At 44.9% G+C, this 26,321-nt stretch overlaps 1 protein-coding gene and 1 non-coding gene across 2 annotated transcripts; both read right to left on the bottom strand.

Annotated features, from left to right (window-relative positions):
* Positions 1-323: 323 nt before the first annotated feature.
* LOC100380699 (pre-mRNA-processing-splicing factor 8) lies at positions 324-25,548 on the bottom strand. The gene is given in 44 exon segments (XM_014162696.2): positions 324-1,179; positions 2,608-2,810; positions 3,178-3,317; positions 3,599-3,739; positions 4,066-4,207; positions 4,848-5,087; positions 5,336-5,529; positions 5,917-6,090; positions 6,338-6,451; positions 6,618-6,746; positions 7,002-7,239; positions 7,534-7,725; positions 7,968-8,128; positions 8,413-8,559; positions 8,693-8,822; positions 9,004-9,173; positions 9,332-9,467; positions 9,762-9,941; positions 10,220-10,467; positions 10,648-10,764; positions 11,028-11,238; positions 11,975-12,121; positions 14,780-15,018; positions 15,263-15,450; positions 15,665-15,728; positions 15,730-15,858; positions 16,068-16,194; positions 16,319-16,482; positions 16,867-17,073; positions 17,412-17,608; positions 17,912-18,041; positions 18,265-18,399; positions 18,583-18,702; positions 18,889-19,078; positions 19,256-19,375; positions 19,660-19,850; positions 20,265-20,370; positions 20,514-20,639; positions 20,810-21,022; positions 21,331-21,549; positions 21,712-21,876; positions 24,215-24,383; positions 24,596-24,716; positions 25,352-25,548. Coding segments are annotated over 43 exon segments (7,017 nt in total). The 5' UTR covers positions 24,705-24,716; positions 25,352-25,548; the 3' UTR covers positions 324-1,024.
* On the bottom strand, positions 16,636-16,769 carry LOC123729369 (small nucleolar RNA U109). The gene has a single exon (XR_006761155.1). It is a non-coding gene; the product is annotated as a small nucleolar RNA U109 (small nucleolar RNA).
* Positions 25,549-26,321: the final 773 nt, after the last annotated feature.

The following is a 26,321-nucleotide window of genomic DNA, read 5'->3' as shown; positions in this document are numbered from 1 at the left end:
CATTTGTTTCATTGCCATGACAAATCAGTTTGCAAAGCAGAGTAAAAAAGAAAAAAAGCTTTTTTTTTGGAATGCTACAGTCTTAGTCATCGAAGAGACAATGCCACAAAATAAGGTTCAGTCTTTGGCCAGTTTGCGCCCTGTCCCATGAGTCCCAACTCTTCCAGCTCAGCCACCACCAGTAAGTTTGACTGCAGACATCATGCTAAGTACCACAGCAGCCAGTATCCCTGGTGTGTCCTTGCTATAAGACAGTGCCATTCACAAAATACATGATAACTGCACTCACACACAAACTGACAAGACAACCAAACAAGGGCAAATACTTATAAAATGTTGATCTTTATTTAAACCCAAACTAAGTGTCCACAATGAATGCACAACATAGCAAGTGGGTAAGAGACTGCTAGCATAAACAGTACATATCAATTCCATTGTCACTTACAGTTCAGTTTCTATGGGAGAGAAAAAATGAGCATTATGAAAATGATTAACTCCCCATTTAAAGAAATGCCACAGAAAAATTACCGTTACAGCTATATATCAACTACTACAGACCGAAGACAAACACAAATACCATTACACATTCACAGCAATGTGTCAAAAGGAAAGCCATAAATGAAACGCAGTAGAATTCACACGCTGAAGCCTTACTGGAGAGATCAGAGGGGAGAGGGTAACCAAATGGAACAAACATCATTTTGCAGAAAACATACAAAATGTGACATTGTGTCCTACAAAGGTGGTACTAGGCTGACATACAAATTCCCCAATATCTTCAGGCCATCCCTATCAGTTGGTACACTCAGTCCATCACAGCTATGGTGATCACACACTCGTGAGATCGCCATCACTGTGCCTCATTTCCTTCCTTCATGGAGCAGTAGTTATATTCATAACTTCATGGCTGGCTGGGCCAAATGATACGTCTGACTGTACTAGACAGGGCCGCATAAGGATGTCCATATCATAGAATATCTACAATGGAGAGGTAATCCTCTCATCTCTGAGCGGAGCGCCAGTCTCAACCGTACATGTCCTCTCTGTCTGCGTTGTAGATCTCTCCCTCCTGCAGGGAGGCAAAGTTGAGGAAGTGAGAGGGCCGATGGACCTCGTGGTAGAATTCCTTGGGGTTGGACAGCTGCAGGTCATACTTCATGTTGGGGTCGTGGCGAACACCTGAAAGAGGAAAAGAGGATGTATTATTGAGATGCACTACATTGCCAGAAGTATGTGGACACCTCTTTAAATTAGTGGATTCGGCTATTTCAGCCACACTTTGACAGGTGTATAACATTGAGTAAAGACAAACATTGGCCTTACTGAAAAGCTCAGTGACTTTCAAAGTGGCACCGTCATAGGATGCCACCTTTCCAACAAGCCAGTTCATCACATTTCTGCCCTGTTAGAGCTGCACCAGTCAACTATAAGTGCAGTTACTGTGAAGTGGAAACGTCTAGGAGCAACAACGGCTCAGCCACAAAGTGGTAGGCCACACAAGCTCACAGAACAGGACCGTTGAGTGCTGAAGCGTGTAAAAATCGTCTGTCCTCGGTTGCAACACTCACTACCGAGTTCCAAACTGCCTCTGGAAGCAACGTCAGCACAGTAACTATTAGTTGAGAGCTTCATGAAATGGGTTTCCATGGTCGAGCAGCCGCACACAAGCTTAAGTCTACCATGCGCAATGCCAAGCTTTGCCTGGAGTAGAGTAAAGCTCGCCAACATTGGACTCTGGATCAGTGGAACGTGTGGACTCACGCTTCACCATCTGGTAGTCCGACGGACAAATCTGGGTTTGGCTGATCACAGGAGAACACGATCTGCCCCAATGCATTGTACCAACTGTAAAGTTCGGTGGAGGAGGAATAATGGTCTGGTGCTCTTATCATGGTTGGGGCTAGGCCCCTTAGTTCCAGTGAAGGGAAATCTTAATGCTACAGCATTCAATGACATCCTAGAGAATTCTGTGCTCCCAACTTTGTGGCAACAGTTCAGGAAAGTCCCTTTCTTGTTTCAGCATGACAATACCCCTTTGCAAAAAGCGAGGTCCATAAAGAAATGGTTTGTCGAGATCGGTGTGGAAGAACTTGACTGGCCTGCACAGAGCCTTGACCTCAACCCCATCCAACAGCTTTGGGATAAATTGGAACGTAGACTGCGAGCCAGGCCTAATCACCCAACATCAGTGCCGACCTCACTAATGCTCGTGGCAGAATGGAAGCAAGTCCCCCCAGCAATGTTCCAACATCGAGTGGAAAGCCTTCCCAGAAGAGTGAAGGCTGTTATAGCAACAAGGGGGGACCAACTCCATATTAATGCCTATGATTTTGGAATGAGATGCTCGACGAGCAGGTGTCCACATACCGATAGCATGTTGATAATCAAACACTGCAAGCATGTGGTTGTAAAATGCTTATTTTCCTAATATGCTTATTTCCCTGATATGTAACAGATGTTGAATTTCATTGTTTGAAATACACTAAGATTTGAAGACAATGATAATGGGCGTTAGCCATTATACAAGACTTTCCATTTAGAATGCTTTTTCAAACTAGGCGTTTAATCTTTGTGTCTGTGAAATCCCGGGTTCTAAGCACTACTCACCCATGAAGTTGTAGTTCCAGGAGACCTGTCCAGGCACCATGAAGAAGCCCAGGAAGCGATCAGACAGAAGCATCTGAACCCTCTCGTAGTGGGAGGGTAGGTAGCCCTTGGGGTTGTTGCCCTTGTCTGTGTTCTGTCTGCCCCACTCGTACCCACTGGGAGTCAGCTTGTAGGCCGTCAGAGTGCAGGAGCCGGGAGTGAAACTAGAAATGAATAAAGATGTTTTATGGTAGTTAGCGTTGATGTACATGAGGCAACTTGAATGTTAAGAAGAGTGATGCATGTATAGGTGGAGTTAATCAATGTTTACAAATGTAGCTGGGGTGGTTGGGACGATGAATAACCTTGACGAGACCTGAAGGCCTTAGTTCAGGCTAACCCAGTCTAGTGACAAGTAGACAGTCTGGGTTTAAACCAAGTCGGTCAATCCAACCAACATACAATAAAGCCCTCTATAACCGGGCTGGCCTGGTCTGTCATGAAGTAAAACCTTTTTCAAATTAGCTGCTATATGTAGACTCACTGCTGATAAGAGTTAATAAAAAGCAAGTACAACGGTATCTGTCCTACCTGCAGGTGATGATGATGGTCTTCTCTCCATCCCAGGCGGGGTTGTCAGCCATGATCTTGGCGTGGCTGGTGACGTCCTGGGGGGAGAGTTGAGGAGACTCGTTGGGCTGGGTGTGGATCCAACCCAGGGGCTCCATCTCCTGTAGGCGGAGATGGGGTAGAGAGGTGACGACACAGGGGAAGCAGAGGAGTGCGTGTGTGTTATGCCCTGATCAGGAACTGAACACTTCCAATTTCAAAGGCTATGGCACACTTGGTATGAGCCTCAAAAACATAGACAAGGAAAATGAGCCATGGTCCATGGTTAATCAGTTCCACATAATGAGACGTGATAAAGTAAACAGCATGCCATCAAATCATGTCATATGCTTGTATCTGAGCATGTGTGTTCATGTGTGAGTGGTATCCCCTAAGTCTGTACCTTGAGGTACTCGTGTCCTGGCAGCTGATTGGGTAGGTGGACGGTCTGATGCGTTCCCCACTGGGGTACCATGACGATACACCTGATCTCCTTCACCTGGGGGTTGTCAGGTGGACTGGTGCCGTACAGGTAACCTGCAATCTGAAGACAGAGGGGATGCACACGTCAGCTACACATTCAGACTGACCGATATATAAAAACTATACGATATATAAAAACTATACAATAAACATGATTGAGGGTACCAAATAATCCTGTTCTAGCTGTATAAGCAGTTAAGCACTTCATTCATATATAGAGGATTACAATAATATCTAAAGAGATGTACAAAGAGATGAAGGTAGAGTGATTTGACTGTTTTAGCATCATAGTAGGCATTTTACCACAACAAGGGTCACAAGCAAAGAGATAACTAGGAGAGGTTTACTGTGATGCAAACAGGATAAACAGTAGGCAACGGTACTGACCTGGGCTCGCAGGTCTGAGATGCAGATGAACTTCTTGAGGACGTTCTTGGGCAGGATGTAGGTGTAGCCCGTCTCCTTGATGTCATCAGACGACACGTAGATGTGGTTGGTCCTCAGGTGCAGGTTGGCAGCAGAGATGGCCCTGCAGGAGGAAGTTATCAAAGAGCCATTATTGGCGCTCTATTCACTTCCGAAGCTTTTGGCCTTCATTTTACAACTCCTGCTTTGAGGAATAACTATAATATAACAATCATAAAGCCCCAAGAAAGTTTATTACATTCCTTTGTCAGCACCAAGGGTGATTGGAAGGACATACAGTGCATTCGGAAAGTATTCAGACCCCTTGACATTGTGTTACGTTACAGCCTTATTAAAAAAAAAAATTTATAATAATATTATCTCGAGCTACACACACACACACAATACCCCATAATGACAAAGTGAACACAGGTTTCGAATTTTTGGCAAATATAATAAAAAACAGAAATACCTTATTTACATAAGTATTCAGACCCTTTGCTATAAGACATTGTTTCCATTGATCATCCTTGAGATGTTTCTACAACTCGATTAGAGTCCACCTGCGGTAAATTAAATTGATTGGACATGTTTTGGAAAGGCACACACCTGTCTATATAAAAGGTCCCACAGGTGACAGTGCATGTCAGAGCAAAAACCAAGCCATGAGATTGAAGGAATTGCCGGTAGAGCCCCGAGACAGGATTGTGTCGAGGCAAAGACCTGGGGAAGGGTACCAAAAAAAATGTCTCCCCCCTACATACCTGACTCTCCATTCTGTCTTGGAGGAGAAGGTCTGTGTCTCGTAGTTGGAGGTTGTTGAGGTGATGATCTCGTCTCCGTGTTTGTTGACTGTGCGTGTCTGCGTGGCGGTGAGCTGGGACTGCTCCTTGGTCTGCTTCTCGATCTCAGCGATCTGCTGGCGCTGCTGGGACGGAGCAGAGATCTCCATACCCAGGATGATGTCACGGATCTCAGACTGGGTCAGAGACGCCACGTTCACGCTGGAGAGTGCAGAGAGTCGGGGTCAGATATGGTTGAGGGAGATTTGGGATTGAAATGCATGCTCGCTTGTAGTGGGTATCCTAGATGCTAAACATTTTTTTGCAATAGCTTATTGAGATGTTAGAGATTTTTCTTTTAGGTGTTGTGAACTCCCATAATAGCAAATGGAAGTTAATATACCTATGACAGCGTTATGAAGCTTCATGACAGCTTTACAAAGGCCACCACAGACATTATAGCCACTCACTTGTTCTTCTTTCCATAGTCAGCCAGGATGAGGTCTTTGAGCTGCACCTCCACCTTGATCCACTCCTCGTCGGTCAGCGTGGGCCAGATGTGGTGAGGCTCTGTGATGGTGGTCTTATCCGGCTTCAGGATCACCTTGGCACGGTCGTTGTTCACATGGAGCGCCCTTAGGATCAGGATGAGACGGGAGAACGCCTAGAGACAGGAAACAGAGCCACACAGACACTGGTTAAACAAACAGGGGTATGACAGAAATGTCTCGCCCAATAAAGGTTTTGCACTCCAGAAGAGCTTCTAGAATGAAAAACAGGACTAGACATTGTTGATATTTATGGCATCATTCTTCAGTTACCCGGCTCCTATGTATAGTTGACACCTTTGTTTTTATTTTTAAACATTGACCCCTATCGGCTAGATTTCACAGAAATCACTGTTGAATCCTTTTTAGTCTCATTCTAAGTCACAGGAAGTGAACAGCCACTCACGATGTGGGAGGAGAATGCCTTGAGCCAGTCAGTCTACTACCACCACCATTTTGCTTAAGTCTCATTCTTGTACAAAAAGAGTAGGAAGTAGACTAACTGTGTAGGAGGAGATGGTCTTGAGCCAGTCATCATACAGGTTGAACAGGACCATCTGAGGCTCGGTGGCCTTCAGGATTAGGTCTCCAAACTTCTCCACCTTAAGACAGGCCTGGAAGGGCAGCTGCAGCTCAGAGCCCTTGATCACAATGTTGGGGAAGTCCAGCAAGTGGACCTGGGAGGAGAAAGGGATACAAATAAAATGTTAGGTTGTAAAGAGATTGTGATTGCTACACATTGGTCATCTCCGTTTTTCAATAATCTCAACCGTATCAAAATGTATCAAGGAGAATCATGATTGTCTAAATATTTATCTCAGTCAAGTACTGATGTGATGTGTAAATTGGGCAGATTAATGCTATGTCTCTATCAATGAGGTGCAGTGTAATTAATGGATGTGATTGTGAGGTATGGGGTATCACCTCGAGGGGGTCCAGCATGCCCTTCCGGGTGACAATGATCTGTTTGGGCTGCTCCTCCACAGGGAGGGAACGAATCAGAGCAGCCACCTCCTCAGCTGTCTTCCACTTAGCCAGCTATAAACGGAAAGGGAAGAGAGGGAGGAAAGAAAGAGGGGAGGGAAAGAGGTGAGGACATTGAGCATAACTAGTCTTACATGCATTTTTGTTTTGCTCCTTTCCAGAGTCTGATTGCCCTGTGCATTGCTAAAGAGTGTCAGGTCTTTTTCATTTGAAGACGTACCTGTCCCAGACGTTTCTGTCCGGCCCACACAGAGGTGTGGATGATCTTGAGGAAGAGCTGGCCTGTCCTGGGGTTGAAGATGAAGATGGCTCCGTTGATGGGCTTGGTAGTCAAGTTACCCTCAAATGTCTGCAAGGACAGAGCGGGAGTATTTACATGACTGAAGATAGACGGTGTTTAACATCCTCTGAGACTAGTTACCTAACAGTATATATTTTCATAAATGTTTCATTGTCTGAAAATGTTTAATTAAAAAAAATTCTAGAGGTACACTGCTGTGCCAGAGAATCCAACCCATAAAATTAGAAGCCCTAGAACGTTGACATGAATCTCAGAATGTCAGTTCTCTAATAATTCTAATTCCGCCCCAGACTCCTCACCCACCTTGTGGATGGTGACACGGTAGACGTTAGTGTCGTCCACAAACCAGATGATCTGATTGGAGAAGAGCTCTCCGTAGTTCTGGGAGGACAAGTAGGGCTCAGTGGGCTCTGAGGAGTAGAGTTGCAGACCCTTACGGATGCGCTCCCTCAGGACGTACAGAGCAGGGTTGGCCTTCATGATCTTAGCCATGGCCTGCTGGATCAGAGGCTTGCCTCCTGGGAACCAGTTACCGTACCCACTGGAGAGAAGGAAGAGCGGTAGGGAGGGAGGGAGGAGAGAAAGAGGGTGGCTGGTGAGTTCCTATGTCACGTAATAGACGTAAACAAACAAGTGTTCAGTAACACCCTTGAGTTCACGTGTGTGAGAGGGCAACTGTTGACAGCTATACAAGACTACTAGCTACGCTAACAACATTTCCCATCACTTATCATGTGGACATTTGTGGTAATGCTAGAACTCATGTCTACAGGCTAGCAAATGTATCCATTACTTATGCAGACATTAGCAGAAATGTTAGCGTAGCTTTGCTAACCTGTGAAGGTTGTAGGCCAGGTCGATGGCGATGAGCACCCCGGTGGGGGAGGGGTAGATGCTCATGTTGTCTGTGGTGTAGTCCAGGAACTTGGCTCTGGCATACCGCTCGATGTCGTGAGAGTCGTAGTCTCCCCAGCGAAGCTGTATGTCGATCCAGTACTTCTGGGTGGTTGTGCTGTCCATCACGTCCCTGAAGAGGGAGAGGTCAAGGATTAATTAGTACTAAGACAGAAATAAGGTCTTTATAACGGCAAGAATAACTTGGCTTCTTGTCAAACTTGGATCTAGTATGTTATGTAAGTTTGGAAGCCGTTTCCATTTTGAGATGGCACATTAAAATCGATACCAGCGAAACATCGTTCATATCCAACGAACTAAGAAACAGCTTCAGTGTTAACCTGGTATAAGGTTAAAAAAACTGTAGCGTCGTACTTTGAGTCAGCGAGCAGCGAGGGGCGTGAGACGTTCCACTTGTAGGAGGCGAAGAGTAGTATGTCAGCGCAGGAAGAGTTCATCTTGTAGGACTTCCTGGGGTGAATGGTCTCTTTCTGCACTGTCTCGATCTCCAGGGCATCCAGCTCCTGGTCAAATACCTACACACAGACAGAGGAAACAGATTTCTTTTTTAAGTTTCATATGATAAAAATTTACTTTTCAACCACGTTTTTGTGTGATGTTGGTAGAGAATGTCCTTAATAAAATGCAGTGACATTTATTTGGGTTCTGCAAGTTATTGCTGCCTGGAAAGGCATTGAAGGGAAAGGTACACAAACGTATTATTGGAGTCTACTGCCATGTCTCAAGATCATCCGGCTTCCTGTCATCCCTGATTGAACCAAATACATCAAGCTGGAGATACGTTTTTGTAGTGATGTACCTGACAGAGATCCATGACGACACTCTCATGGATCTTCTGCCACAAGTGAGCCCTGAAGATCTGGATGAGGGAGATTTTCAGGGTGGGGATCTTTCCGTGCATGAAGATTCCGGTCAGATCCAGCTGGACCTGGAAACCCACGTACACCTAGAGAGGACAGAGTACGGAGCGTGATTGTGAGTTAAGAGTGACAATATAAGTAACAAAAAATAAATTTAAAATAAAATGTAAAAAATTCGGGGAAATGCATCCGTGTGTGTGTGTATAGTCAGGTACTCACGTTGGCCCTGTTGATGGTGGGGGACCACCAGAGGGTGAAGCGACGGTTGGGGATCTGGTTCAAACCAGATCTCTGGGCGTTGGTCAGCTTCTTCCACTTCATGGACTCTTCAAAGCCACTGGCCTTCTCCCTGTGGTGAAGTAGAGATAAGGCTAGAGTTTAGCTAGGTAAAACCCCACACATCTACATTATGTTATACTGCAATACATGTCTGAGCATGCATAACATAAATACGTTAGAAAATGCACGCGCACACAACTTTGCAATAATAACAATCTACGTCACGTAGTGAATGAGTGTGTGGTACTGACCAGAAGAGACCCTCCCAGGTGGGGAAGTAGGTTCCTTTGAAGAGCGTGTGTTCCAGGATGCCCTCCACCCCTCCCAGAGCCTGGATCATGTCTGTCCTGTAGTTGTTGAGGTTCCACAACTTCCCGTCGTGACGCTGGTGGGTCCACCAGAACGGGTTCTGCTTCAGAACCTACAGGACAATCAGACAGAACAGAGTTAATGTTCTCCTTCACAACCTAGGACACAATGAGAAAGAGCATCACATTAACATCTGGACATACGCTGAAGGCTTTTACCAGAATTTAATTTGTTAACTTTTGTTAGAGTACCACCTGGTTCCTGTCTTACCTGGTACTGTTTGAAGTCAGTGCGGACCCTCCAGCCCTTGTCGTAGGCCAGGGTGTGTCTGTCCTTCTGGAACAGGGTGTTGATGCGGGGGATACCTCTGTCCCAAGAGTCCTCCAAGTCCTCCAGGGTCAGACGCCTGACAGGAACACAAGACATTATCAACTCTCATAGTACTAAAGTCTCACAGTACTCTGAACCGTATGATCATCTGGTTACAGACTATGGAGCGAAGGCTTACACTTCAAAAAGTATCCTCCTTAGCAAAACCTCTAAAATGTTGAGTTATATATTCCGGCATGCACCAAAATCTCCAAGTGGAACCATCCGTGCAGTGTGTGATTAAGTACGCCAAGTGGAGCTTAAATCCAGCCTACGTGGGTACCAGGGGTTGAGATCGAGCAACTGTCTTGCCTGTGTAGGTGTTCAGTACCTGTTCTGTGCGATAGCCTCCTGTCTCTTCAGGGCGTACTCTGCCCAGACTCTCTGGGAGTCGATGAACTCGCTCTCCCAGGGCTGGATGTAGCGGTACAGGTTAGGAATCAGCTGGTCTTCCTCGTGGCTCATACCGGACCGGAAATGGGTGATGCCAACGTCAGTCTGCTTCGACCACCTGAGGGAGAGGGAGGGCGGCAGGACAAGATGGGTTAGTGGCAGGAAGGAAAACTTCCCTCTAACTCGTAATTTAAAACATGTATTAATATGTAATAACTACATTTCAAAGAGGCAGTAATGCAACCAGGCCTATCGTCATTAGTCAACTAAGAATGTCATATCATTACCATGTTCTCTAAGTCTGCAGTAAGTAGCCTTTGTTAACCTCACACAGGAACATCTATGGCCCTTTTTAGACAAATGATAGCTTCTACATATTCTGCATTTTGCGCTTACCTCAGATCGGACTGTGGGATGAGGACGTGTCCCATGGACAGCATGCCCAGCCCTCCCAGCTCCTTGGGGGTGTAGAAGACCACAGGGGGGAAGCGACTGGGCATCTTGGAGTTGAGACCGATCTTGATACGGGTCTGGATCTTGTTCTCACATTTCACCAGCAGGTCCAGCAGCTCCTGGGTGTTGACCACCGCCTCACGGAAGTACGTCATCAGCCCTATCAGAGCTGTGTTCCACTTGTTCACAATCTGAGGAGAGATGGGGGGGGGGGTAATGTATTTCGTCATTAGTACGGTTCTCATGACTACAGTTATGAACCCAACTAATGATGAATTTCATAAGATTTCTTTAGTAGGTATACTTCTATATAAAATTACAGAATCTCAGTGAAGAAAGAAACAGTGATGTTTTGTAAAGGAGTTGTTTACCTTGGTGAAGGTGGTGGATCCTGAGGCCATGAGGATCTGTCTGACTCTGTTGTGGAACCGCTGCATGGACTCATCATCCACACGCAGGAAACACTGGGCTGTACGCTCTTTGGTCACCTACACACACACAGCAAGAACAGCCTTGTCTTAGTACAAGGGACAACAGCGTAGCAGCGTATAAGTCCCAGTCAGCCACGGTGATGAAGGTCTGACTATCTGGTGGCAGCTGCCATGATCGTTTAGCACGCCACTGTATCGCCATGGAGACGCAGGACAGGGTCAACAGGTGTGAGTATAAACTAAGTTAACCAGGTAACATCCTTCTTCCTCCAGCCCTTCTCTCTCTCTCAATCCTTCATCCCCCCCGTTTCCCCGCTCACCTCGTTCTGCAGGTTCCAGACTCCGTCCTTGTGGGTGAACTCCTCGTAGCTGGTGCGACACTTGGGCAGGATGCGGCACTCGAAGCCACACATGTTGAAGAGCAGGTTAGGGTTGTCTTTGCTGTAGACTGACACAAAGCTGTTCTCCCATTGGACCGTGGTCACAGAGCGAGGCAGGCGGTTCTTAATGTCCCAGAACACAGCACGACCCCTGGACGGTTACAGAGAGGGAGGGACAACTATTATTTCACAAGATATGAATATCGCTGTTCCTCCCATTCAAGTTGCTGGTGTTCGGTTCTAAATATCAGAGTAAGAACTCGACGGACACTATGAAAGCTTAAACCAAGTTTATTCATCCCAAAGGATGGAACAGCTGAACAGACCCAGACGTGGTTCTACCAGTGGTGGTGTATATACACCCCAATTTGGGGTGGAGTCTCCTCCTTCTTGCTAAACATTGCATCTTTATTGCTAGGCAGGAAATTAAGTGATATGGGTAATAAACTGTTCCTTCTCCCTTAATGTGACCTGACCTCGACCCCCTTCATCACTAAACCACAGCTCTCTCCCCTTGTCACTGCTGCCACATGTGATCATTTCCCCTACACTCAGTACATTCCAAGCTTAATTGCACTGACCATTCCTCCCACAGATACCCATTAACTTCTGGTGTAGACCCTCATGTCTCTAGCATAACTAATGATTCATAATATTTAACGTTTGGAAACAAAGATAAGTCCAAAATGCAGTGATTCTGCAGAGCTCAACTGACAATGCAGACTTCTGAAGCTGAATTAACCAGAATCCCAACATTGGCAAAGCAGGGAAAATAAAATGTGCAGGTCTCACATCAGTACATCTCACATGAGTACTGCATTATTTTCTCAGCTACTGTGCTATTGTTCCATATAAAGAACAAGCAACGGGGGGCGCTGGGGACTCACAGGTTGACGTCGTGCTTCATCAGTCTCATCCTGGCGTCTCTGGGCCAGCACTTCTTGTTGTTGTAGCCCACAATGTTCTCATTGTTGGGGTCAGGGTGCTCCGTTAGGTACCTCTGAATCAGGTCCCTGGCCTCATCAGCTGAGAACCTGGAAGAAGGAGAAAAGAGCAGGACACGTCAATCACTGAGCTTCCACAGATTTCAACTGATACCTACATGGATAAGTCTAAGCCGTTAGTCTGCACCAAGTAAAATTTGTGTGTGTCTCTTCTGCTCTCCTACTTAGGTATTTGATGTAGCGTCAGTTAACCTCTTTGGGCTAGGGGGCAGTATTTTCACGTCCGGATGAAAAGCGTGCTCAAAGTAAACTGCCTGTTACTCAGGCCCAGAAGCTAGGATATGCATATAGATATAACACTCTAAAGTTCAAAAAAACTAAAAAAAACAAACAAAAAATAAACTGTTAACCTCTTGGGGCTAGGGGGCAGTATTTTCACGGCCGGATGAAAAACGTACCCAATTTGAACAGGTTACTACTCTGGCCCAGAAACTAGAATATGCATATTATTAGTAGATTTGGATAGAAAACACTGAAGTTTCTAAAATTGTTTGAATGGTGTCTGAGTATAACAGAACTCATATGGCAGGCAAAAACCTGAGAAAAAGTCAAGCAGGAAGTTGAAAATCTGAGGTTGTAGTTTTTTCAAGTGATTGCCTTGACTGTATACAGTGACTTAGGGTTCATTTTGCACTTCCTAAAGCTTCCACTAGATGTCAGCAGTCTTTAGAACGGTGTTTGAAGATTCTATGGTGAATTTGATGGGAATTACAGCACAAGGAAGTAGGTGTCCCATTATAAGGCATGGGCTCAGTCACCCGCAATGACTTGGGAGCGAGCTGAGTTCATATTCACTGCTAAAGAGAACGTATAGATCCGGTTGGAATTATATTCAAGATATGATAAAAGCAACCTAAAGATTGATTCTATACATCGTTTGACATGTTTCTACAAACTGTAGTATAGCTTTTTTGACTTTTCGTCTGGACTAAGTAAGCATGCGCGTTTTGGATTTGGATAGTGAACCTAACGCGCGAACAAAATTGATTATTTGGACATATATATGAACTTTATCGAACATTTATTGTGGAGCTGGGGTACCTGGGAGTGCCTTCTGATGAAGATAATCAAAGGTAAGTGAATATTTATAATGTTATTTCTTAGTTTTATTGACTCCAAGATGGCGGTTTTCTGTTTGCTTGTTATTGGCGTCTTCAGGGCTGTAGTCAGATTATTGCGCTTTCGCCGTGAACCTTTTTTGAAATCTGACAAAGCGATTACATTTAGGAGAAGTGTATCTATAATTCTGTGCATAACACTTCTATATTGATCAAACATTTTGATGAGTATTTCTGTAATATGTGTGCTCATTTTGCTGATTCACCGGGGGTTTGGAGGGAAAACATTTCTCAACATTACGTGCCAATGTAAAATGCTGTTTTTGGATATAAATATGACCTTTATCGAGCAAAACATACATGTATTGTGTAACATAATGTCCTAGGAGTGTCATCTGATGAAGATCGTCAAAGGTTAGTGCATCATTTAGCTGTGTTTTGGGTTTTTGTGATGCATCTAATTGCTTGGAAAATGGCTGTGATTATTTTTGTCAATGTACTCTCCTAACATAATCTAATTTTATGCTTTCGCCGTAAAGCCTTTTTGAAATCGGACAATGTGGTTGGATTTACGAGAAGTTTCTTTAAAATGGTGTAAAATAGTTGATTGTTTGAGAAAATGGAATTATGAGATTTTAGCTGTTTTGAATTTGGCGCTCTGATTTTCCACTGGCTGTTGTCAAAATCAATCCCGTTAATGGGATAAGAACGGGAAGGGGTCCCCTAGAGGTTAAAATAATGTCTGAGTATAACAGAACTGATTTGGCAGGCGAAACCCTGAGCACAATCCATCCAGGGAATTTGTTTGAGAGGTAATTGTGTTTTCCCTTGCTTTTCTATGGGAAACCTGATTTATTAGGGCCCAGATTGCAGTTCCTATGGCTTCCACTAGATGTCAACAGTCTTTAGAAATTGTTAAATGTTTTTCTTTTGAAAAATGAAGAAGTAATCCTATTCTTTCTGTGTCACTCAGGTGAACTCTAGTCTTTTGGTGCGCGTGAACAGGAGCGCGCTCCTTGTTGTTTTTCTTTGGTAATGGAAACAGTTTATTCCGTCTTAAATTTGATCAATTATTTACATTTTAGGGTACCTGAGGATGGATTAGAAACATGTTTGAAATGTTTGGACCAAGTTTACAGGTTACTTACTAGATACTTTGTAGTCATGTTGGGCGAGTTGGAACCGGTGTATTTCTGAATCAAACGCGCCAAATAAATGGACATTTTGGGGATATAAAGAAGGAATTCATCGAACAAAACGACCATTCATTGTGTCACAGACATTTGGAATTGCAAAAAGATTAAGATCTTCAAAGGTAAGGCATTTATATCGCTATTTCTGACTTTCGTGTCACACCTGCCTGGTTGAAAAATGGTTGTGTTTTTGTATGCGGGGCGCTGTCCTCAGATAATCGCATGGTGTGCTTTCGCCGTAAAGCCTTTTTGAAATCTGACAGCGCGGCTGGATTAACAACTTAAGGTTTATTTTGATGTATTACACTTATATTTTCAAGAACGTTAAATATTTATATTTCTGTAGTTTGAATTTGGCGCTCTGCAATTTCACCAGATGTTGTCAAATCTATCCCGGTACTAACTTCTATCTAAGGTGTTGTGTTACTGTTTTGTACCTGAAGAAGATATGTATGCGGTCGATGTATCTGCAGTAGAGGCGGATGGGGTGGGCACTCTCTGTGGCTGTATCCTGGAAGGACAGGAAGTCATTGGGCATCTGAGGGGGTCCAGCCATCTCACTGGCCCGGTGGAGCCCCAGCACCAACAGGTCCATGACCAGGCCGTAGTACTGCACGATGAACGAGGCAAACTGCAGACCACGGATGATACCGTATGAGTTGGTGTGGTTCATGTCCTGGGATGGGAGAGAGGAAGGATATATATAAGCAACTAAACAGTTAGAAGGGAAAAGTAAAAGGTATACAATCAAACAATGCAATAATTTAACTGACAAAAAAGACAAGCACAATATCTTCCTCATTGCTTTTGAATGAGGACAATTGGAATCTCAGTTTACTTCCTGAATTAACTCAAATTAAATTGATTTGATACAAACCCTGCACAACAAACCCCTCCTCGAGAAGGCAAGGTGGTCTCACCTTATAGTTGATGACCACGTTGTTCTTGGCAGTCATGTAGTCAGCGATGTTGTGGTCCACGATGAGACGCAGCAGTCTGTTGAGCAGCGTCAGATCTATTTTCTCATACATCTTTTCATAGCGAGATTCCAGCATCACGTTACACTCTCCCTCCATCGTCTCCCACACATCCTGCAGGTTGTTGATGCCTGGTTACAAAACATGGGGAAAATTGTCTGATTTATATCCTACCATGAATGGATATAGAATTATTGAAAGCGTCGAACAGAAACGACTGCGGAGGGTGTAGATACTTTTTCCTATTATACAATATGCATTGGCAGCATTGGCTCTGTGAATACACATACAGTACATAAATACAACTACTATAAACACACTCAATCTACCCAACCTAGTCCTCACCTTGGCACCACTTGTAGACGAGGAGTGGCGGAGGCTCTGTGTCAGCTGGTTTGATCCAGGGGGGGGAAGAGACGTCGTTTGTCAGCCTCATACCACAGGTACTGGTCCAGGTAGGCATCTGTGATCTTCTCCAGGGGCTCCACATCATACACAGGCACCAGGTGGCTGTACAGGTCCATGAACTCTATGCCCACCTAGAGAGAGGGGGGGGGGGGGAGCGATTGGAGTGGAATGGGTGAGTGCTAAGTTCATAGAAGCGAGATAGATTTGGATCTTAGGACAGATAACTTTGTCAACTGAAAGTTCAAATCATCTCCATATAGTTAGACAAAATGGGATGGAATTTAGAGGGTGACTTACGCAAAAAGCCCAGTGTGTATTTAGAGTTGGTCCTGAGACTAACCTCTTTGAAGGCTCTCTGTGTGAGCAGGTGCCGTTTGATTCTGGACAGGGCCTCGTGAGGGTTGTCATAGGCCTGCTCTATCAGCCCCAACTCCTCTCTCTGGGACTGGTTCAGCCTGGACTTCACACTGGAAAGAGAAAACAACCACACGGTCAAATCACTGCGAGATACCTCAGCAGAAAGGATCTACAGCCATCTTATTACAGTACATGTTCCCTAACAGGAGGCTACTGGGAGTTGGTGTGTGTTACCTGTAGGCCTCTTTGAGCCTCTCCAGGGCCAGGATGAGCAGTTTGGTGTCGTGTTTGTAGGACAGCGGGGGGAAGGGGATGGGGGAGAAGCGTCTGCTCTCCAGCCAGTGGACTGTGGTGGTGTAGATGGCCACAGCCTCCTCTGCTGTGATGTATGGACCATCCTGGGAGACACAGCTGACACATTATACACACTACATATGGCAATATGAAGTCAGAGGAGTTACCCGTTTTGGAAGAAATAAATAAACTGTACCATTAAATTATAGAAAAATACAAACAAACATCCCATATATACACACAATATTTTTTTTAACAAGTGTCAGAGTATTATACTACCGACTCAGCCTGTTCTTGAGAGACTGGTGGCCCTGTTAACTCTGCTGGTTTGCTGTTGCATGGCTGAATTGTCTACACTCCTCACAGCAGAGAAGGTAGCTGCACCATAGAGAGAAAACGATGTGTTCTACCTCTATGGTTGCAACAGCTATGCACTTACCTAGTGCCTTCCATGCCAAAAATGAGGATCATAGTGTGTGCTGTATTACCTTCAGGTAGTTGTGCTGCCTCTCCTGCTCAGCCTTCAGGTACAGACGGGTCAGTCTGCCCAGGTTCTTCTTGCACACAGTCTTGTCCACGGTTGCGCCGCGCCTGATTCGCTCACGGTTGTAGTGGGCCGTGTTGGTCCACCAATCAGCTTTGGCCTTCACATAGCGTAGGATCATGTTCTCGATGGGTGTGGGCAGGCCTGGGACCTGGAGACAGGGAGGACATGGATTAGACGGGTCAAAAGCTGTCCCAGTACTGGATAGGTGTAAATGAACAACCTTCCAGTAAAGGCAAATGTTGTACCTTTCAGGAAAACAAGTTGTGTTTATTGCTTACAAAAATCGTAATTGCTGACAGAGTTTGATGAAAGATTATATTTCTATAACATGTCACCAATAAATATTGTTAAAGAAAACATTCCCTGAACTGCCCCTACCTTTTTTGGCAGTAAAATCAAGCACACAAGAGCCTGGAATAAAGCCCCAACATTGCTTTCCCCCTATATGCTGCCTCCTCATCCCTTTTCATCTCTATAATCTCATACCTTCCAGGGGATGTTGGCCTTCCAGCAGCGCCAGGACTCAGAGAGGTGCTGCAGGATGGTTCTGGCCTTGTTCTGCTTGATGCCCTCAGGCATCATGTCCAGGATGTCGTGCATCACGGCCGCACGCAGCTCCAGGTCAAAGTGGGACTCCACACGCTGCTTCGTCACAGTCTTCGCCACGCCCTTGGAGTGACGACCTGTTGAAGGGGACATTCACGATTGATTGATTGACTGGTGTTCCCAATCAGTCCATCTGTATGAGATTTTCTCACGATCCACAGTGAATTAATTTGCGTTTTCTTGTCGTCACAGTTCATGGTCCTGCTTTTTCCCTTTCCTCACCCTTCACAAACACACTTATCGAAATATTTACCTTTGTTCAAGGGCTCAAAAGCAACTGGGCAAGCAAGTAGTTCATTGATAGGCCATTGTGCCTCGTGATAATTAGTATGAAACAGTTGTAACATGACCTATGATAAAGGGAAGTTAAAAGGCCTTACCTTCAAACTGCCTGGCCAGCAGGTTGCCCAGCCATCTCTCCAGCAGGGGGGTGATGCCCCTCATAAAGAACAGCCACACCCTCCATCCTGGTGCCCAGAACCCACAGCCTGGACCCTTACCCACTGGACCCTGAGAACACACAGCAAAACACATACCTTCAACAACAAACTCAGCCTTTAGTTGTGTCCCAATATAACCACCAATACATTACAGAGCAGATGTGTTACTTAGTGGTGTTTCAGACATGTTGGCAATAATGGAAAATTGTTCCTTTATGAAATCGACAACATAGGTAATGTTTGTGTGACCATTTACATGGATATAAGTGTGTGTGTGTATACTCGGTACTCACAGTATTGAAGCGGTAGTAGATGAGGTGCTTGAGGTCCTTGCACATCCGGATCTGTCTCATCAGCTTGTACTTGTAGCGGTACATGCCAGTCAGCTGGCCCACGTGGGCAAAGATGTACTGCAGCCCATCTGCCAACTACAGACCAAGGAGGAAGTAGGGAGAAGCAATACATATTAGGAAAGACTAAATTGAAATAGGTTTGAATCAATTTCTAACAGGTTCTTCCAAATGTGAGCCAAAATCAAATCATGCTATTTAACACCACATAAAGGAAGATTTATTGGAGCTTTGATGTTATTCAAGTGCTGTGTTGCTGACCTGGAAAGCATCCACGTTGCCCAGTCTGTACTGCACGTGGCTATCCACCACCAGCTTGCTGAGACGCAGCACCTCTCTGCACAGATGGAAGGCATTCCCGAACCTGGACTTCTTACGTTCCTGAAGAAAAGACAGACACCACAGGCGCATTCAGCAGGGCACAAGGTTATGGACTGCATTTAGATAGAAATATGATAAGTAGAACAAACATGCCTCTGACACATGGAATAATTGGACAGGACTTGGGTCTACTTCTCTTCGTCTTGCCCCTCTTTACATCAGCTGGCATCTAGTTTGACTGGTTACCTTTGTGGTGAGGGTCTTGACAGGCTTGAGGTTGAAGTTGTAATCCAGGTGCAAGTAGTTGAGGTTCTTGCGGTGAATGAGCAGGTTCAGCATGTTGTATCCCTGTCTGCACACCTGCAGGCCCACCTCCACCCAGTCCAGCTTAGTCGACTGGAAGAACTTGGTGGCTTTAAAGGAACGAAACAAGTACCTGGTAGGGGAGGCCAGAGGAGGCTGGTCAGATTGTTGTACTTGTGGTATATTTTTTCCGCAAAATTGTGCTGCAAATAGTAAATGTCAGTTATTTTTCCCTATCAAACATCTACGAACAAACATTGACAAAATTGAGGGTTAGTTTAGTAACTTGAGAATCATCATTGATGCTTACCTCTTCTTCTGGGCCTTGGGTGGTCTGTGTTTGAGAGCGTTGAGTACGTAGTACTTGAGCAGTTTCTGGTAAGACACACGCACCTTCACTGGCTGGCCGGCTGGGCAGTGCTCACGATACCTGACATGGGAGGCAGTCAGGAAGACACTCACTAATTAGATTTTCATTTAGTATTAACATGCCATCTTTATTAGGTTTACAATATCAGCAGAGACAAGAGAGTTCACAGATATAACAGTCATCTTCAGTCATTACAGGTTTATGTAGGACATGCTACTGAGTATTTATTATAAAAGAGAAGGTTTTACCTGGTTTAAAAAAGGCAATAAATACATTTACACAGCAATATCAATTCCCATCCTACATCAACATTAGCAAATAATGTTATTTGAGTGTTTCCTCACCAGTTCTTGATGAGTGGGATGTCGATGGCCCGCCTGGTCCTCCCAGAGCGCAAGTTGAAGGGGCGTGGTGCCCAGAGCAGAGCGATTCCATTGGCTGTGTTGTCTGTGTAGAGGGGCGTCTCCTTCAGGAAGGGCTCCACGTACTCTGGAAGCTCAAACTCTTCGTCATCCTCTGGCAGAGGCTCCTGACTCTGTAGGGGTGTGAGTATGTGTGAGAGATGTTAAGGTGGGGGGGACAACAACAACAGGAGCACACTACACTGCAATAAAGAAGTATCTGCTATTAGATGACTCCTCCAATCTCAAAATAGGTGTTTGAATGCTGATGGACCAACTGCAGCACAGGTTCTGTTCAGCCAGTAACCCACCATTCAAATCAATTTTCCTCCAGTCGTTACGCACTTGCAAGCAAACCAATGCAAGTGCGCCTTTGTAGGAGGGCTACTAGCTAGGTAGATACAATTTGAGAAAACATTTCTGTGCCCTAGGCTAGACCGAGTTAAAGGCAGTGCTTGGGCAGGGGTCATTTTAACTCAAGAGGAATTTGTCTCTGATGGGCAATTTGGTTGCAGTGCATAACGTACTGTACATTAAAAACAACATACCTTGACTGAGTGTCTGTGGGAGATGGGGTTGATCAGGGGGTCAAAGTAAAACGCTGGCAAATCAGGATCCTCAGTCTTGATGAACACCACATTGGGAGTGTGGTACCTACAGAAACACTAGTTAGCATTGGTGGCATATCGCCCAAATGTGTGCATGTCAATAGGAGGTTTCCATTTCTGGAATCTAGGAGGATGTTCTGGGGCCTGTATGAGATAGACAGTAATGTCAGTAAAAGGCATCTTTCTCACCAGGTGAGGTGAACGTGGTGGGGAAGGTTGTTGTACAGGTATGGGAAGGCAATCTTGTACTCTGTCCTGATAGGCTGTCTGATGATGATCTTGTTGATGTCGTTGAACTCGTTCCAGTCTTCATCTCTGAGATGGGAGAAGAGAGTTGAGGAACAGATACATCAACAGTGTAATGCCCAAAAGCCACCACAAGTTAGACAGCACTAAAAATATTTATTTGAGTGATTCAGCAATGTACAGTAATGTACTTAAGAGTGCCCACTAAGGGGTAACAGACTAAATACCCCAGATCTTACTGGAGGTTGATGTCCCTAACTAGGGGTTCAAACTTTGGTCCCCCGGGGATGGCCATGTTGAGGGCCTTGGAGGTAAAGAACGCCTTCAGGTCAAACAGGTAGAAATAGTTGTAGTCCACCAGGTCTGTCAGCAGCTGGTTGGCCAGACGGTACAGCGTGGACATCATGGGCAGGGTGAACTGCCAACGCCTGTATGTGGTCCCGTTCACATACCTGGAGTTGAAGGAGAGAAAGGCCGGTTCATACAAGGACAAAAATAAAATAGATAACCAATCTAGTCGTGTTTTAGCTTGAAGAACACTTGACTGATTTCAACTTACTCAGAAGTTGTGCTAAACCAACCAAGACTTGTGTTTAAATATTGTGGCTTACATTAAGAGGTTTCAGGTCTTTGGTACGCTGTGAAAATATTCTGATGACCACCAGGCAATAGTTTAACCTGTGCTAATTTGAAAATAAAATGAAACTCAGTGTGCAGGACTGTCCAGAGAGAAACCAAAACAGGTTTTGCTGTGACTCACTTGTTGGCGTCCTTGAGGGGCTGGTGTTCGTAGAGCCACTCCGCCACGGAGGAGTCCTCTTCTGCATCCAGCTCCATCTGGATGGCCTCCAGTGGCTCTACATCCAGGATGTTATCGGCGTAGTCCAGCGGAGGTTCCTCATCATCAAAAGGAGGGAAACGCATACGTTTGAAGTGACGACGGTCCCTCTTCTCACGACGCATCATGATCCACATGGCGCTACGGAGAGAATTTAACTAGCAAGTGAACAAGGATTATCTAGGTGGTGAGGCATCTATGGCTAACTAGTTTCTAACAATTCAAAGAGAGTGTTATTTCACTCTAAAAATTACACTTAAAACAAATAAAAACATGCGTGAACAGAATATTAGTTCGTCTCACCCCCACTGGGCGATGTAGACAGGCTCTATGACCCAGGGGATCTCGTTGACGAAGGAGATTGCTCCGGTGATGTGGTATAGGACAGGCACGTCTCTGATCTGCTCCCAAGGCATGGGCATGTTCTCCAGTAGCTTCAGCACCGCATGGGGCATGTACTTCAGGGCTCTGTGGAGAAGACCACACAAAGAGGAGAGATGGGAAGATTAGTGGAGAAAGAGAGGAAGTGGTGTGAGTGTAGGGAGATGGGTGAAAAGAGGAGGACGGGGGGCATGGTTAGCAAACCATAAAACGTTTTATTTATCAAATGCTTCGTAAAGAACAGGTATAGGCTAACAGTGAAATGTTTACTTTCCTCTCCTTTTGTGTGGCGTCAGTATGCATGTGTGCGTATATGTAGTGTGTGTGTTAGAATGTCAGTGTAAGTATGCAGGGTCCTGTTGGTTCCAGACACAGCTGCACTGGCACTGCTTGCTGTGTGGAGGCAGAGAGAACACTCTATGACTTGGGTGGCTGGAGACTGACCATTTTTGGGGGCATCCTCTGACACTGCCTGGTGTAGAGGTCCTGGATGGCAGTGAGCTTGGCCCCAGTGATGTACATGGCCGGACTCAACACCCTCTGTAGCGCCTTGCAATCAGGTGCCTTACAGTTGCCGTACTGAGCAGTGATGCAGCCAGTCAAGATGCTCTCAGTGGTGTAGCTGAGGATCTAAGAACCCATGCCAAATCTTTTCAGCCTCCTAAAGAGAAAGAGGCGCTGTCATGCCCTCTTCACAACTGTGTGGACCATGTTAATTCCTTAGCGATGTGAACACCGAGGAATTCAAGCTCTTGATCCGCTCCACTAAAGCACAATCGATGTGGGTGGGGGCGTGCTTGCCCCTCCATTTCCTGTAGTCCACGACCAGCTCCTTTGCCTTGCTCAAATTGAGCAGTCCTGTCGTCAGCAAACTTGATGGTGTTGGGAGTTGTCCACGGCCACTCTGAGAACAGGAGGGGACTAAGCACACGTGTTGATGGGCAGCGTGGCGGAAGTGCTGTAGCCTACCCTCACTGCCTGGGGCCGGTCCATCAGGAAGTCAAGGATCCAGTTGCAGAGGGAGGTATTAATTCCCGGGGTCCTGAGCTGTAGTCACTGAATCTCATTCTTACATAGGTATTCCTTTTGTCCAGGTAGGCGAAAGCAGTGTGGAGTGCAATAGAGATTGCGTCATCTGTGGATCTGTTGGGGCGGTATGTGAATTGGAGTGGGTCCAGGGTTTCTGATGGTGTTGATGTGAGCCACGACCACCATAGTTTCAAAGCATTTCATCGCTGTAAATGTGAGTGCAGGTTACCTGGGTGTTCATGTGCACGGGGTGTATAGAGGTCTGCTTGAAACAAGTTGGTATTACAGACTGGATCAAGGATAGGTTGAAAATGTCAGTTAAGACACTTGCCAGCGCATGTTCCGAGTATGCATCCTGGTATTCCGACTTGCCCCGCGGCCTTGTGAATGTTAACAAGGTTTTACACCAGCTACGAAGAGCGAGAACACAGTCGTCCGGAACAGCTTGTGCTCTCATGCAATAATTGATCAAATATTCACTGTAGATTTCACTATTGTATTCTCCACATGAAATGAAACATCTAAACAACCAGGTTCAAAATGGTAAACAATGTGAGATGTCATCAGCAGTAAAATTAATGTATTCCCTGCCTCCAAACAATGGTGAATGTTAAGAGACATGTAACACAAAACACACAAAAATTTAACATTTGGCAATTGTCATTAGGCCAGAATTTATGCAGCCACTCATTGCTACCTTGGCAAAATGTCAGTGTTCTCGTCTAACTACATGAAATAATGGAGTGTAGCCTATACCACCTGTTTTCAGGTCCATTCAAATCAAAGTTTATTTGTCACGTGCGCCGAATACAACAGGTGTAGACCTTACAGTGAAATGCTTACTTACAGGCTCTAACCAATAGTGCAAAAAAGGTATTAGGTGAACAAAAGGTAAGTAAAGAAAGAAAACAGTAAAAAGACAGGCTATATACAGTAGCGAGGCTACATACAGACACCGGTTAGTCAAGCTGATTGAGGTGGTATGTACATGAAGATATGGTTAAATGATGAACAGAGAGTAGCAGTAGCGTAAAAGAGGGGTTGGCGGGTGGTGGGACACAATGCAGATAGCCCGGTTAGCCAATGCGCAGGAGCAATGGTTGGTCGGCCCAATTGAGGTAGTATGTACATGAATGTATAGTTAAAGTCTATTCACTAAATTTTCCATGCCTCCGACATGCAGTAATGATTAGTAGTGGTGTAATAGCTTACAGTTTTCTTGACATTTTGTTTTAATTATTGTGATAGGTTCATGTTTTATCTGTACTGTGTATCCCATTATTTATTATGCCCGGGACACCGTACCGCTTTAGCCCTGGGTATCATAAACAACATTTTCCCAATTCTTCTCCAAATCACCAGAGCGCCATAGAGACACTGGGAAGTTGCTTCTTACCCCAGGTATACCCTCTTGTCGTGACGGAACTTCCTGTTGGTCATGTCACCGTGGTCCCTGATGATCTTACGGACGTGCTCAGGTGGCATGTCCTCCTTCTGGGCATCAACAAACCCAAACTTCCTCTTCTCAGAGTAGCGCTTCGCCTGCAACTGCTGCCATTTTCTGGCTGTCGTATTGGGAAAAGAACACTAATGGTTATATGTTCATTCAAAGGAATTTTCAATTTTATTAATCAAATAACAACCCCATGGAAATCATAGCCAAAGGGGCAATGAAATGTTATGGTTTTTGGTAGATGACAGCTACATGAAGCAGGTCCAGAAGCTGTGCATTAGATAAAACACATGGATCAAAAGTTCTCCATTGAGCTGAACCCACCTTTCTCTTGCAGTTTTTCCTCAGACATGTAGTCTGGAACCTGGGCTGGGGGATGGATACCTGGGGGCATTCCACCAGGTACCCCTCTATAAGGGAAGGCAGCTGCCATGGCGACTCACAACTTGAAAGATGTATACATAAAAAACATAACAATTGGGCAAAGTAGAATAATATATTATTAGTTAGCTAGTACTTCAGCAACGTACATAGTCCATGTATGTCAATAACAAGTAACGCATCAGCTTATTGTGCTCCAACCAAACTCATCACGAAATGTTTCGATTTACCAACATGTGAACAATGGCTGCTGCTTTCTGGTAAATATAAACGACAAACAACTCCGAGGGATTAATTATTTTGCCAATTATTCCAAATGTTAGTTAGTTAACGTTAGTAGGTGAAATCTTTAGCAGTGCAAAGTCTGGAAAGCTAGCTAACGTTAGTTCGCTGGCTAGCTAAATTATCTTAGCCAATTAATGTGCGAATGCTTTGTAGTTGTAGCACGCATACAATTTCAAGTGCGTCGTTAGCACACACATTGGGGAGAGAAAAAAAACGTGGGCAAATTTGTTCACCAAGAGTAAGAAAAGACTAACCTATCATGCGTGGTGTGATTTAAACAACTCGTTGGTTAGTAATTGTTATTGGTTGGGCGACAACTTTTTTGTGAAGGCCCAAAATGAAAGTAATAGCTAACGTTAGTCTGCTAATTCTAACCAGCTCAATTACACAACCAGAGGGTCTACCAAACCATACCTCCTGCTCCACGTCCAGGGCAACTGCTTTGTATTGAAAATAGCCTTGATTTGCACACGATTATAACAACATCTCTCTGTAAAAATTCAATGAACTATTCCCCGCTTTTCACGATTGTGTTGATTAGCCTTCCAACGCATGCAGTGTGAACGACACCGCACGTTGCGCGCACTTCGCTTGAATTCACGAACGTACAGTACGTCGTTTGATAGATTTTGGCCAACACAAACAAAGGGGCTACGCAAGAAGATGCGCAAACGTAAAAGACATGCGTACTCATTCAAAATCCCCGGATGAAGAAACGGAAGTCTCGTCAGTTGGACAGGATAGCTGTGTTCGGATACTCATACTAACCGTACTATTTGTGACGTGAGTTTAGTAAATCGTATGCTTATTGGACATATTATGGATATAGTTAGCATGCCAAAAGTTCCCGGATGTCGTACTAAATTCGCCAAAAATATGAAGTATACACGCAGAGAACACTATTTCCGTACTTTAGAGCCCATAATGCAATTGTTCAGGAAATGGGCGTGGCTTCACATCGTTTTCAGATTTGAAGAAAATGGCGGAAAATATGCAGCCGACGTGCAACGACAGCGCATACAAATTCGTTGCTTTAACTAATTATGACAAATGTTAACAAAATGTTGAGCAATTTAATAAAGTAATGACTTTTCAATTAAGTTACCTTACACGTTAAGTTGTCTGAAAATGTGTTTGCTACGCTGTCCTTACGAACCACATAGCAGTATGTACAGTGGCGGTTCTAGACCAAGCTGGGGCCAGTTGTACTGTTAGAGGGGCCAGTTACAATTAGATGTTATTGTTGTCATATCGTTTTCTTCACTGCATTGCAGGCATTAGCAGGCAAAAGACCATGTTCATAATCATCATCGTTGCGACTGTCTAATAACGGATGTAAAAAAAGAACGATAGCAAAAAATTGTTATGTAAAAAATGATTTCAT

The sequence above is a fragment of the Salmo salar genome, chromosome ssa20, assembly GCF_905237065.1.
Source record: "Salmo salar chromosome ssa20, Ssal_v3.1, whole genome shotgun sequence".
In the NCBI taxonomy this organism is placed as follows: domain Eukaryota; kingdom Metazoa; phylum Chordata; class Actinopteri; order Salmoniformes; family Salmonidae; genus Salmo; species Salmo salar.
This window is presented reverse-complemented; position numbering and strand designations above follow the sequence as displayed.